We start from the raw sequence: 11,216 nt of genomic DNA on the forward strand, positions 1-11,216 counted from the left end.
GCTGGCTCCGGGCCACCTGCCTCCCCAGGTCCTCATGGCAGGCTGTGGGGGGGAGGGGACACAGAAAGCCGGCCCGGCCCCTTGCGATAGCCCTGTCAGGCCTGAGAACGGGCAGCAGAGGTCAGGAGGGGCTGGGAGGCGGAGGGCCCACGGGCAGGGACGGGCAACAGGAGTGTCCGGCATGGCGTGGGCCGACGTGCCTCCAGCCTGCCTCTCTGCCCGAGGACAGCTTGGGCCCCCTCCGGGGCTGAGGCACACGCACATCTCAGCTTGCTGAAGGGGCCTGGCAGTCCTGACTCCTCGGCCGCCCCACCTGAAGACCTCCCCGCAAGCCGCCAACCCACGGAAGGGGCAGGAGCAAGGAACGGATTCAGCAGGAGGGGGACCTTGGGAGGTGGCAGGAGCGAGGGGCTTCTGTCCCCTTCTCTGGGCATGGGAACAATGACGGCGATAGGAATGCTGCCAGGAATCGGGGGGATAGATGCCCTGGGACCCCAAACCGTGCATCCACCCTGCAGAGGGTGGAGAGCCCACGCCCACAGCACCCCCCACTACAGACTCAACCCTGTGGCCCCTGGCCTGAGCTCGGAGTCTGCATCCAGGAGAGCGCGCTTCCTAAGGAGGAGAAGGGAGGGCGTGGGCACTGAGCACAGGCCCGGGCGGGCCCGCCAAGCTTGGGCCAAGGCGAGCGTGCCTCTCACGGGGCCTCTGCCACATCAGTGCCATCCCCGGGCGTGTCTCCGGATTCCTCTAACTGACCCCCAGCACTGAAAGCCCTCACTGGCGGGGACTCGGGGACTCTTGCCAGCTCAGGGCTCCTGGTTTGAGTCCTGGTCCCCCGCACCTAGCCTAAGGCCTGGGGAAGAGCGGACAGAAAGGCCTGTGGGTTAATGGGATTAATGCCCTCCCTCTCCTTCCAGCTCCCATCCTGTCCTTCTACGAAGGAGAGAATAACCCAGGGGGCTCTCCTCTCTTGATAAGATAAGGGACCCATGGGGCGCCTGGGTGGCTCAGTGGGCTAAAGCCTCTGTCTTCGGCTCCAGTCATGATCCCAGGGTCCTGGGACCGAGCCCCGCATCGGGCTCTCTGCTCAGGGGGGAGCCCGCTTCCCCCCTCTCTGCCTGCCTGTCTGCCTACTTGTGATCTCTGTCTGTCAAATAAATAAACAAAATCTTAAAAAAAAAAGAAAAAAGAAAAAGGTAAGGGACCCATCCCTCTCGTTCCCTTCCCCCGCTGGGAAGGACGGAAGGGCCCCTACCCCGCCGCCGACGCGCCCACCGCACCGAGCGCCCAGGCCAGACCCCGCACGTGCTCTCAACAGCCACCCGCCCGCAGGTCTTGCATAAGTGGGAGACGAGGCGCCCATCCATCTCTTTGGTCTGCCCCTAGCGGGAGGCCTCCAGCCCTGACCCCTGCCTTGGGTTTCCTGGCCTGGTCCAGGGACAGCTTCTCCCATGACGTGATCAAGTCGGCCGGTCCAGGCCTCCGGGCGAGATAAAAGGGTTGCGCTGACCGGGGGTGGAGGGAGCATCAGAATGGCACTGGGGGCAAAGGCACGACGGTGGCTGGCAGGGCACCGGCTGTCCCTGAGCTGTGCACGCGCACTGGGCACCAGAGCCGCTCAGGCCCCCAAGGCGGTGCTGCCCTTCGAAGCCATACCCCAGTGTCCCGGCAACAAGTGGCTGAGGCTGCTGCAGATCTGGAAGGAGCAGGGCTCTGAGAACCTGCACCTGGAGATGCACCGGACCTTCCAGGAGCTGGGGCCCATCTTCAGGTAAAGCCCTCCCTGCCCCCCTGGCCGAGAGCACCCTAACCGGCTGTCCCCACTGGCGGCTGAGTCCTGGCCAGGCGCCTCGCACCTGCGCTGCCTCCTACCTGCCGGGCGCCTGTGGCCTGGGCTCTGTCTGCGCCCTTAAGAAGGCAGGGTGGGAGCCGAGCGGTGGCAGCTCGGGGCCTTTGACCATGGAGGCGGCGGCTCTAGGTGAGGACGGAGCGGTCCCCGGCTGGCCGCTGACAGGGCAGCGCGCGGACGGCAGAGCCCGAGCGGCTTCCTGGCTTAGACAGCGGGAGGGAGCGCCCGCTCTGAACCGGCGTCCACAGTCTTGGACGAGGGAGAGGCCCGCTGGAGACAGGCCGGCTTGGTTCTGCGGAGTGAGGCCCAGGGGTGGACAGGCCCCCCGGCAGGGCTCTGAGCTTTGTCCCGCAGGTATGACGTGGGAGGGACACACATGGTGCACGTGATGCTGCCCGAGGATGTGGAGAGCCTGCAGCGAGCGGAGAGCCCTCAGCCCTGGCGGCCGCCCCTGGATCCCTGGCTGGCCTACCGACAGCATCGTGGGCACAAATGTGGCGTGTTCTTGCTGTGAGAGCCAGGCAGGGTGGCGGTGGCGGGGAGGGCGGGGAGGGCGGGGGACGGGGCCGGGGCGGGGGAGGGGGGCGCGGGGGGCGCGCCTCCCAGTGCAGGGTCCAGCCAGGTCTGGAAGCCCACAAGCGCCCCAGGCCAGGCAGCACCTGAGCAGGTGGGCCCTGTGTGTCGCGGGGGTGGGGAGGGGCCGTGGGACCCCGGCCCCAGAGAGGAGGAAGGATGACCACTGCCACGAGGGAGCACCCACTCTGCGCCCGCCTCCGCAGGTTGTCCCAGCAGGGTGGGCTTCTCCCTTCCTATAGGTTGGGACGCCCAGGCCTGGGGGAGGGGTCACTGGCCAGGCGTCCATGTCAGCCTGAGGGCCCCCCGGACTGCAGCCCTCTGCACGAGGTCCCCTGTGGGACTTAGCGGTGAGCACAGGCAGCTCAGGATGGAGAGGCTGGGGGTGGGGGGAGGGCAGGCAATAGGAAAGGCGCCCTTGTTCAGGAGCGGGTGCCCGTGTGAGCGTGAGCCTGTGCGTGTGCCCGCGTGTGTGTCTTCCTGCGTGGACCTGTCTGCAGCCTCGCAATAGGTGTGTGCTGTGTGTGTGGCGGCGCTCACGTGTGCTCACCGGTAGGTGCTGTCATAAGCGTGTATCCGCATGTGTGTCTTCCCGCGTGGGCTGGCTTCCGTTTGGGTTCGTGCCATTGCACGCATGTCTGCACGTGCGCGTGGTCTGGGTCCTTGCGTGCGAGCGCGCGTGTGGTTCTGTGTGTGCTGCATACATGTGAGTGTGTCTGCGTGTGTGCGTGTGGGTTTGAGCGTTCCAGGTGTGTTGTGGCAGTCGTGCACGTGGGAATTGCGGGCGTGCTCACGTGTGTTGTCCTTGTCGGCGAGCACGTACGCAGGTGTCCCGCTGTGTTATGCGCATCTTTCTGGGCATACGTGTGTGCGCTGGTGTGCAAGTGTGCACGTGTGTGCTCGCGATCATTCTCACGACCCGCAGGCAGCCAGCCGAAGCAAAGAAGGTGTTTCTGCTTGAGTGTGGCTGGGAAGGCAGATCCCTCCCCACCATTCGCTGGGGGGCATCCGAGGAGCCCCCGCTGCTCTGGGCCCTGGTGCTCTTGGAGAAAACTGGTCTCACCGAATCATCATCGCCCAGTGGAGGAGAACTAGTCTCTCCTCCCCCTCCTCCTCCCCTCCCCCCTCCTCGTCCTCCTCCTCCTTCCCCTCCTCCTCCCCTTCCTCCTCCTCCCCCTCCTCCTCCTCCCCCTCCTCCTCCTCCTCCCCCTCCTCCTCCCCCAACTCCTCCCCCTCCCCCTCCTCCTCCTCTTCTCCTCCCCCTCCCCCTAATCCTCCCCCTCCACCACTTCTTCCCCCTCCCCCTCCCCCTCCCCCTCCTCCTCTTCTCCTCCCCCTCCCTCTGCTCCCCTCCTTCCCCCCTCCCCCTCCCCATCCCCCTCCCCTTCCTCCTCCCCCTCCCCTTCCCTCTCCTCCCCTCCCCTCCTCCTCCTCCCCCTCCTCCTCCCCCAACTCCTCCCCGTCCCCCTCCTCCTCCTCTTCTCCTCCCCCTCCCCCTAATCCTCCCCCTCCACCACTTCTTTCCCCTCCCCCTCCCCCTCCTCCTCTTCTCCGCCCCCTCCCTCTGCTCCCCTCCTTCCCCCCTCCCCCTCCCCATCCCCCTCCCCTTCCTCCTCCCCCTCCCCTTCCCTCTCCTCCCCTCCCCCTGCTCCCCTCCCTCTCCTCCTCCCCCTCCCCCTCCCCCTACTCCTCCCCCTCCTCCCCCACCCCCTCCTCCTCCGTCTCCTCTTCTTCTTCCCTCTTCCACTTCTTATCCTTCCTCTTCTCCCCCTCCTCCTCCTCCCCCTCCTCCTCCCTCCCCCCTCCCCTTCCCTCTCCTCCCCTCCCCCTGCTCCCCTCCCTCTCCTCCTCCCTCTCCCCCTCCACCTCCTCCTCCCCCTCCTCCCCTCCTCGTCCTCCTCCTCCTTCCCCTCCTCCTCCTCGTCCTCCTCCTCCCCCTCCTCCCCCTCCTCCTCCTCCTCCTCCTACCCGTCCTCCTCCTCCCCCTCCTCCTCCCCCTCCTCCTCCTCCTCCTCCTCCTCCCCCTCCTCCTCCTCTTCTTCTTTTTCGCCTCCCTCTTTCTTCTCATCCCTCTTCTCCTTCCCATCCCCCTTCCCCTCCTCCCCCTCCCCTCCTCCTCCCCCTCCTCCGCCTCCTTCCCTCTCCTCCTCCTCCTTCCCTCTCCTCTTCTTATCCTTCTTCTCCTCCCCCTCCCCTCTTCTCCTCCCCCTCCCCCTCCCCCTCCCCCTCCCCCTCCCCCTCCCCCTCCCCCTCCGTCTCCTCTTCTTCTTCCCTCTTCCACTTCTTATCCTTCCTCTTCTCCCCCTCCTCCTCCTCCTCCCCCTCCTCCTCCCTCCCCCCTCCCCCTCCCCTCCTCCTCCCTCTCCCCCTCCTCCTCCCCCTCCTCCTCCCCCTCCCCTTCCCTCTCCTCCCCTCCCCCTGCTCCCCTCCCTCTCCTCCTCCCCCTCCCCCTCCTCCTCCCCCTCCTCCTCCCCCTCCTCCTCCCCCTCCTCCCCTCTCCGTCCTCCTCCTCCTCCCCTCTCCTCTTCTTATCCCTCCTCTTCTCCTCTTTCTCCGCCTCCTCCTTCTGCCGGTCCACTCCTCCTCTCCTCCTCTCGCTGCTCCGACTTCCCGCTGACTGACGTGTACTTCACATGAACTTACATTAGGACCGGGCGTACAGTGTAAAATACAACACTTCCGCGTGCTGCTCAGCGCTCCTCACGACACGCGCACTCTTGGCCCCCGGCCCCCGTGCCCCCAAACTCCCCGCTCCAGCAACCACCAGCTTGTTCTCTGTATTTAAGACTCTGGTTTTGGTCTGATCTCTCTTTTTGTGTTTGTTCATTGGCTCTGTCTGTTCAATTCCATATATGAGCGACATCTTATGATAATCTGTCTTACTCTGACTGACCTTTCTCACTTAGCATAATTCCCTCGGCGTCATCCATGTGCTTGCAAATGGCCAAGATCCCATTCTCTTTAGTGACTGAGTAGTATCCCATCATGTATACAAGTATCTATCTGTATCTGTGTCTTGGCCATCGTAAACAGTGCCGCGATAAACACGGGGTGCGGGTGTCTTGTCGGATTTGTGGTTTCATCGTCTTTGGGTAGATAACCAGTAGTGGAACTCGTTTTAGCTTTCCGAGGAACCTCCACACTTTTCTCCGGAGTGGCTGCACCAGTCTGCATTCCCACCAACAGTGCACAAGGGGTCCCCTTTCTCCACATCCTCGCCAACGCCCGTTGTTTCCTGTGATTTTGATTTGAGCCATTCTGACCACTGTGAGGCGATGTCTCGTTATAGTTTGACATGTACCTCCTTGATGATGGGTGATGTTGAGCGTCTTTTCATGGGTCTGTTGGCCATCGCTCGGTCTTCCTTGGAAGAAGGTCTGTTCCGGTCTTCTGCCATTTTTAAGGGGATCGTTTGTTTGTTCGGTGTGCTACAGCTGGAGTTCTTTCTTTGCTTTAGACATTAAGGTCGTCATGCGTACCATTGGTGAGTATCTTCTGCCGCTCAGCAGCTCCCCCTTTTCCTTCCGTTGATGGTTTCTTCGCTGTGCAAAACCTTTCCATTTTGGCAAAGCGCGGAAAGCTTAATTTTGCTTTTCTTTCCCTTGTCTCCGGAGACACATCTAGAAAAATGTTTCTACGGCCCACGGCAGAGTCATTACTGCCTGTGTCGTCTCCTAGGAGTTTTGTGGTTTCAGGTCTCTCATCCATTTCGAGTTTATTTTTGTGTGTGGCGTAAGGAAGCGGTCGGTTTCATTCTTCTGCATGGGGCTGTGCAGGTTTCCCAGCGCCATTTGTTGAAGAGACGGTCTTTCCCCATTGGGTGTTCTTGCCTCCTTCGCCATAGGTTGGCCACACAATTGGCTGTGCGATCATGGGGTTGTTCTGGGCTTTCTGTCCTCTTCCATTGGTCGGTGTGCCTGCTTCTGTGCCAGCACCACACAGAATTGATCACTACCGCTTTGTCATATGGGTGGAAATCTGGGGTTCTGGTACCTCCGGCTTCCTTCTTTCTCAAGGTTGCGTTGGCTAGTCAAGGTCTTTTGGGGTCCCATACAAATTTTACCATTGTTCTAGTCCCGTGAAAAATGTTGTTCTTGTGATAAGGATCGCACTGGACCTGTAGATTGCTTTGGGCAGCGTAAACGTCTTAACGAGACTGGTTCTTCCTAACCGTGAGCGTGGGATAGCTTTCCATTGCTTCCCGTTGTCTTCCGTCTCTTTCATCGGTGTCTTATACTTTTCTGAGTACGGGGCTCATACCTCCTTGGTTAAGTGTATTCCTAGATATTTTGTTATTTTGGGTGCAACTGCAAATGGGATTGTTTTCTTCGTATCCTCTTCTGCTACTTCATTATTAGTGTACAGAAATCCAACAGGTTTCTGTGTATTGATTCTGTGTCCTGCAACCTTATTGAATTTAGTTCTCAGTTCTTTTTGTTTCGTATTGGTTTTTTTCCTGGACACTTTAGGGTTTTCTCTCTCTATAGCATCGTGCCATCTACAGGCGGGAAGGACATTTTATGACTTCTTCTTTACCCACTCAAGGCGTAGCCACAGCAATCAGACAAGAAAAGGAAACAAAAGTCGTGCAAATGGGAAAGGAAGAAGTAGAGTTCTGGGCTCTGTTTTGAGCACATGACATGACCCGTGGTTTGGCTCCTGCCCCGGAGGACCAGGAGACAGGCAGGGACAGGACTAGGCGTGACTGGCACAGGGACAGCATTCTCAGCAACGGGCAGGGTGGGAGGTGAAGCGTGCCAGGGGCCTCTCACTCTGGGGCCTGGTGTGAGCAGGGCGGCAAAGGCTCACAGGAAGTCCACCCTCCCTCCTTCTGCCTGGGAAAGGGAGGGCCCGGACGGGTGCTGACGGGCCAGCAAGGGACCTGTAGGTGTGCACGAATGAACGCCAGGAACCCACGTGGCACGGCCAGGCAGAAGTTCTGCGTCAGCCCCTCTTTAGACGGGAGCACGCTGGGCACGGCCCACAAGGCCTCCCTGAGAGAAAGGGCTGCAGCTGAGGCCGACAGGCAGGCATCTGCCCCTCAGGACCAGCAGGCAGCTCCCTGCCCCACCCCGTCCCCTTGGAGACGGAGAAGATGTGTCCGGCGCTGGCTTCCCTGAAGCTCCTCTCTCTGCTCTACAGAAACGGGCCCGAATGGCGCGTGAACCGGCTGAAGCTCAACCCAGACGTGCTGTCGCCGCAGGCGGTGCAGAAGTACATCCCCATGGTGGACGGGGTGGCGAGGGATTTCTCAAAGGCCCTGAAGTCGAGAGTGCTGCAGAATGCCCGGGGCAGTCTGACGCTGGACATCCAGCCGAGCATCCTCAACTACACCGTAGAAGGTAGGGAGGGGCCGGGCTCTGTGGGGCAGGGGCGGGCCAGGAACTGGACCGGGACCAGGGTGTGTGTGGGAGGAGGCCCCCGTGAGGCCATCGGCTGCCCGAGGCTCAGCAGCCGTACCCTCTCCTCAGCCAGCAATTTAGCCCTTTTTGGAGAGCGGCTGGGCCTCCTTGGCCATAGCCCGAGTCCTGCCAGCCTGCAGTTTATCCGGGCTCTGGAGGCCATGTTGAAGTCCACCGCGCAACTCATGTTCATGCCCAGGGACCTGTCACGCTGGACAAGCACCAAGGTGTGGAAGGAGCACTTTGAGTCCTGGGACTACATCTTCCAGTATGGTGAGGCCCAGAGACGGGGCAGTGCTGGGTAGCAAGGACACCAGGGCCCCCAATACCCGCTCACCGATATCTGCGGTGGGGGGGGGGGAGGGGGCGGTGCTGAGGCCGCATCCCAGGGCTCATGGCGTCTTCGTGGCCCGAGAGACTTGGCGGGGTGGTGGGCTGGGCTGGTCCTGAGCATCTGGCACAGGAACAGGGAGTCTTGGGGGTGTGGTGGGCTGCCAGGTAGAGGGATGAGGACAGGTGCTGCCCAACACCAGGCCCAGGCCCCCGATCTCCCTGCCCCACAGCCAACAATGCCATCCAGAAGATCTACCAGGAGTTGGCCCTCGGCCGCCCACAGCACTACAGCGGCATCGTGGGGGAGCTGCTGATGCACGCGGACATGACCCTGGAGGCAGTCAGGGCCAACTCCATCGAACTCACCGCCGGGAGCGTGGACACGGTCAGGCCAGCAGCCAGCCCTACCCTAGCACACGGAGCCCCTGACTACAGGCAGTGTCCCCCCACGCCACGTGGCTCCTACAGGCTCCTGTTTGGAGCCGATGGAAGGCTCTGATCTGAGCAGGTTGGGGGGGAGAGGACTCAGGAGCTGACCTTCCGAGAAGGGTTTGCAGTAGCTCTGGAGGGAAGCGTGCTCCAGGCTCAGTGCAGAATGGGTGAGGCCCGGGGACACGCCGCAGCGCAGACCCCTGCAGACGTCTGGGTCCTGGGAAGGAGAGGGGGCCGAGGGGCAGCTGCGCAAGGAGGGGTGTGCACAACCAGGGATGCCTGCAGCGGAGGCCCTGCCAGGGCCAGAGTCCGTCTGGCTCTCATTACAGAGGCTTTGGAGGTGATGGGCTCAAGACACAGAGGGCAGCGCGAGGCTCCAGCTTGTGGAAGAGAGAGCAGCTGGCAGCCCAGCCCGGGGGCCGGGGTGGTGTAGGGAGGTGCAGGCAGGTCCCAGGGTGTGGAGTGCAGTGAGCCTCCTGCCCTACAACCAGCCTTCATCTGCCAGCGTCCCTGAGGTCCTGCTCTGGGCCAGGCCCGCAGGCTTCTGAGAAGAGGCACAGAGCCCTGGCTGGAGAAACCCCATGAGCAGAGGCTGCGGTTCGGCCAGAGTTAGGGTCCGGGGTGGCCGGTTCATGTTGGGACCCCGGGGTCTGGGCTGACCTGCCTGTGGGAGCCCAGGGGACATCACGCAATGGGTGCCAACGGGTCTGGGGAGGGAGGGCTACGCCGCCCCCCCTCCCACCTATACACGCTTGAGTAGATGGACCCCCGAGGAGGGTGAGAAGCAGGCCCTAAGGGGGCGGGAGGAGGTGGCCGGGAAACATGGGGACACCTTCCCTGAGGGATTCAATGGAAGCAGATGAGGCGAGTGTTAGATCTTGAGGTCTCAGGTCCCCGGGGTCGGTGCTTCCCTGGGCACGCACGTCCAGCCCCGGGGGAAGGGCGTCTTCCTGGGGGAGATCCCCTGGGGTCAGAGGTGCGTGGCCTGTGCCAAGGTCTGAGCCCCGCACCCGTGGCTCCCGCAGACGGCCTACCCCTTGTTGATGACTCTCTTCGAGCTGGCGCGGAACCCTGACGTGCAGCAGGCCCTACGCCAGGAGAGCCTGGTGGCCGAGGCCAGGATCACGGAGAATCCCCAGAGGGCAACCACAGAGCTGCCCCTGCTGCGGGCGGCCCTCAAGGAGACCTTGAGGTGGGTGTGGCAGACCCTGGCCGCCCCGGCTGCCCTGGCCCCAGGGTCCGGAGAGCCGTGCTCAGCGGGGCCTGCGGACAGATCCTGGGGCTGACGAGCGGCTTTGCCCCAGATGCGGGCCCTCTAGCTCCTCTTCTTCTCCCTGAGGGACGGGGGCGCTTCTTCCCCGGGATCCCGCTTCAGGGCCCCGGGCGCCCCCTCGGCTGCGCCCTCCTCGGCCGGACCGCTCAGGCCCGGAGAGCTTTGCCTGGGCTCCGGAGGGGCCGGGAGCCCGCTCCTCACGGTCTGGGCTTCCCGGTGCCCGAAGCCACTTGCGGGGGTGACGGGGAGCTCCCCTCGCCGGTGCCTCCTGGGCTAGGAAGGCCGCAGAAGGGAAGCGAGGGTCCGGGTGACAGCTGAGGTCCCCGTTGGACGCCCCTATGCACAGGCTGTACCCCGTGGGCATCTCACTGGACCGGCAGGTGGGCTCGGACGTGGTGCTGCAGAACTACCACATCCCGGCAGGGGTGAGTGGGGCCCCACAGCCCCTGCAGCAGATGCCAGGCCCGGCTGACCTTGGCCCGCAGCGCGGCGCTGACGCTGCCCCTCCCCACCTCTCCACAGACCGTGGTCAAGGTGCTGCTCTACTCCCTGGGTCGAAACCCCTCCGTGTTCCCGAGGCCGGAGCGCTATCATCCCAGGCGCTGGCTGGACAGCAGGAGCTCTGGCACCAGGTCCCCCAGCCTGGCCTTCGGCTTCGGCCTGCGCCAGTGCCTGGGGCGGCGCCTGGCAGAGACAGAGATGCTGCTTCTGCTGCACCACGTGAGCAGGCCTGGGCCGCCCCGGGCCGGAATGACATGCCACTGGCAGGGCCTGGCCCGTGGGGGAGTGGGTGGCGTGGGGGCTGGGCGTGCCGGGCGGCCTGGCTGGGAACCCCTGGCTTCCCTGGCACGGCGCGCAGCCCGCGGAGTGGGGCCCAGGAAGGAGGGGGAGGGGGGAGGCTGGGCCGGGACCCCGGGGCTGAGCAGTGGTGCAGGTGGAAGCCGCGCCTCTGTCCTAGGTGCTGACCCGCTTCCTGGTGGAGACCCTCACACAGGAGGACATCAAGATGACGTACCAGTTCATCCTGATACCCTCCACCCTCCCGCTCCTCACCTTCCGGGCCATCGACTAGTCACGTCACCACGCAGAGGGGACAGCCGCGCCACCAGCCCCTCCCTGCCTGGCCCCAGGCCACCCCCGTTTTCTCCCAAGAGCCCTGCTCCCTGCCCCGGGACACTGTGCGGCCCGCACCTTGCACGGAGGGTCGGGGGATGACTCTTGGTTGCACGTCCTGGCTGCGTGCTCCGTCCCGCCAGCGCCCTGTCCGGCAAGGAGCAGCATCGGAGGGCCTTAGAGACCCTGTCGCCCCACACTAGCTCCGGGGTCTTCGGACCCGCCCCGCGCCCGCCTC

General features: G+C 63.5%; 1 protein-coding gene across 1 annotated transcript; it reads left to right on the plus strand.

The window, feature by feature from the left end:
• Positions 1-1,535: 1,535 nt before the first annotated feature.
• LOC308340804 (cytochrome P450 11B1, mitochondrial-like) lies at positions 1,536-10,937 on the plus strand (the record flags this gene model as incomplete). Its single annotated transcript, XM_080800189.1, has 9 exons — positions 1,536-1,774; positions 2,207-2,362; positions 7,568-7,767; positions 7,897-8,100; positions 8,391-8,545; positions 9,618-9,784; positions 10,212-10,290; positions 10,388-10,585; positions 10,824-10,937. 9 exons carry the CDS (start codon positions 1,536-1,538, stop codon positions 10,935-10,937), a joined length of 1,512 nt encoding a protein of 503 aa, XP_080656315.1.
• Positions 10,938-11,216: the final 279 nt, after the last annotated feature.

This window comes from Martes martes (genome assembly GCF_963455335.1).
Source record: "Martes martes genome assembly, chromosome: 4".
Lineage (NCBI taxonomy): Eukaryota > Metazoa > Chordata > Mammalia > Carnivora > Mustelidae > Martes > Martes martes.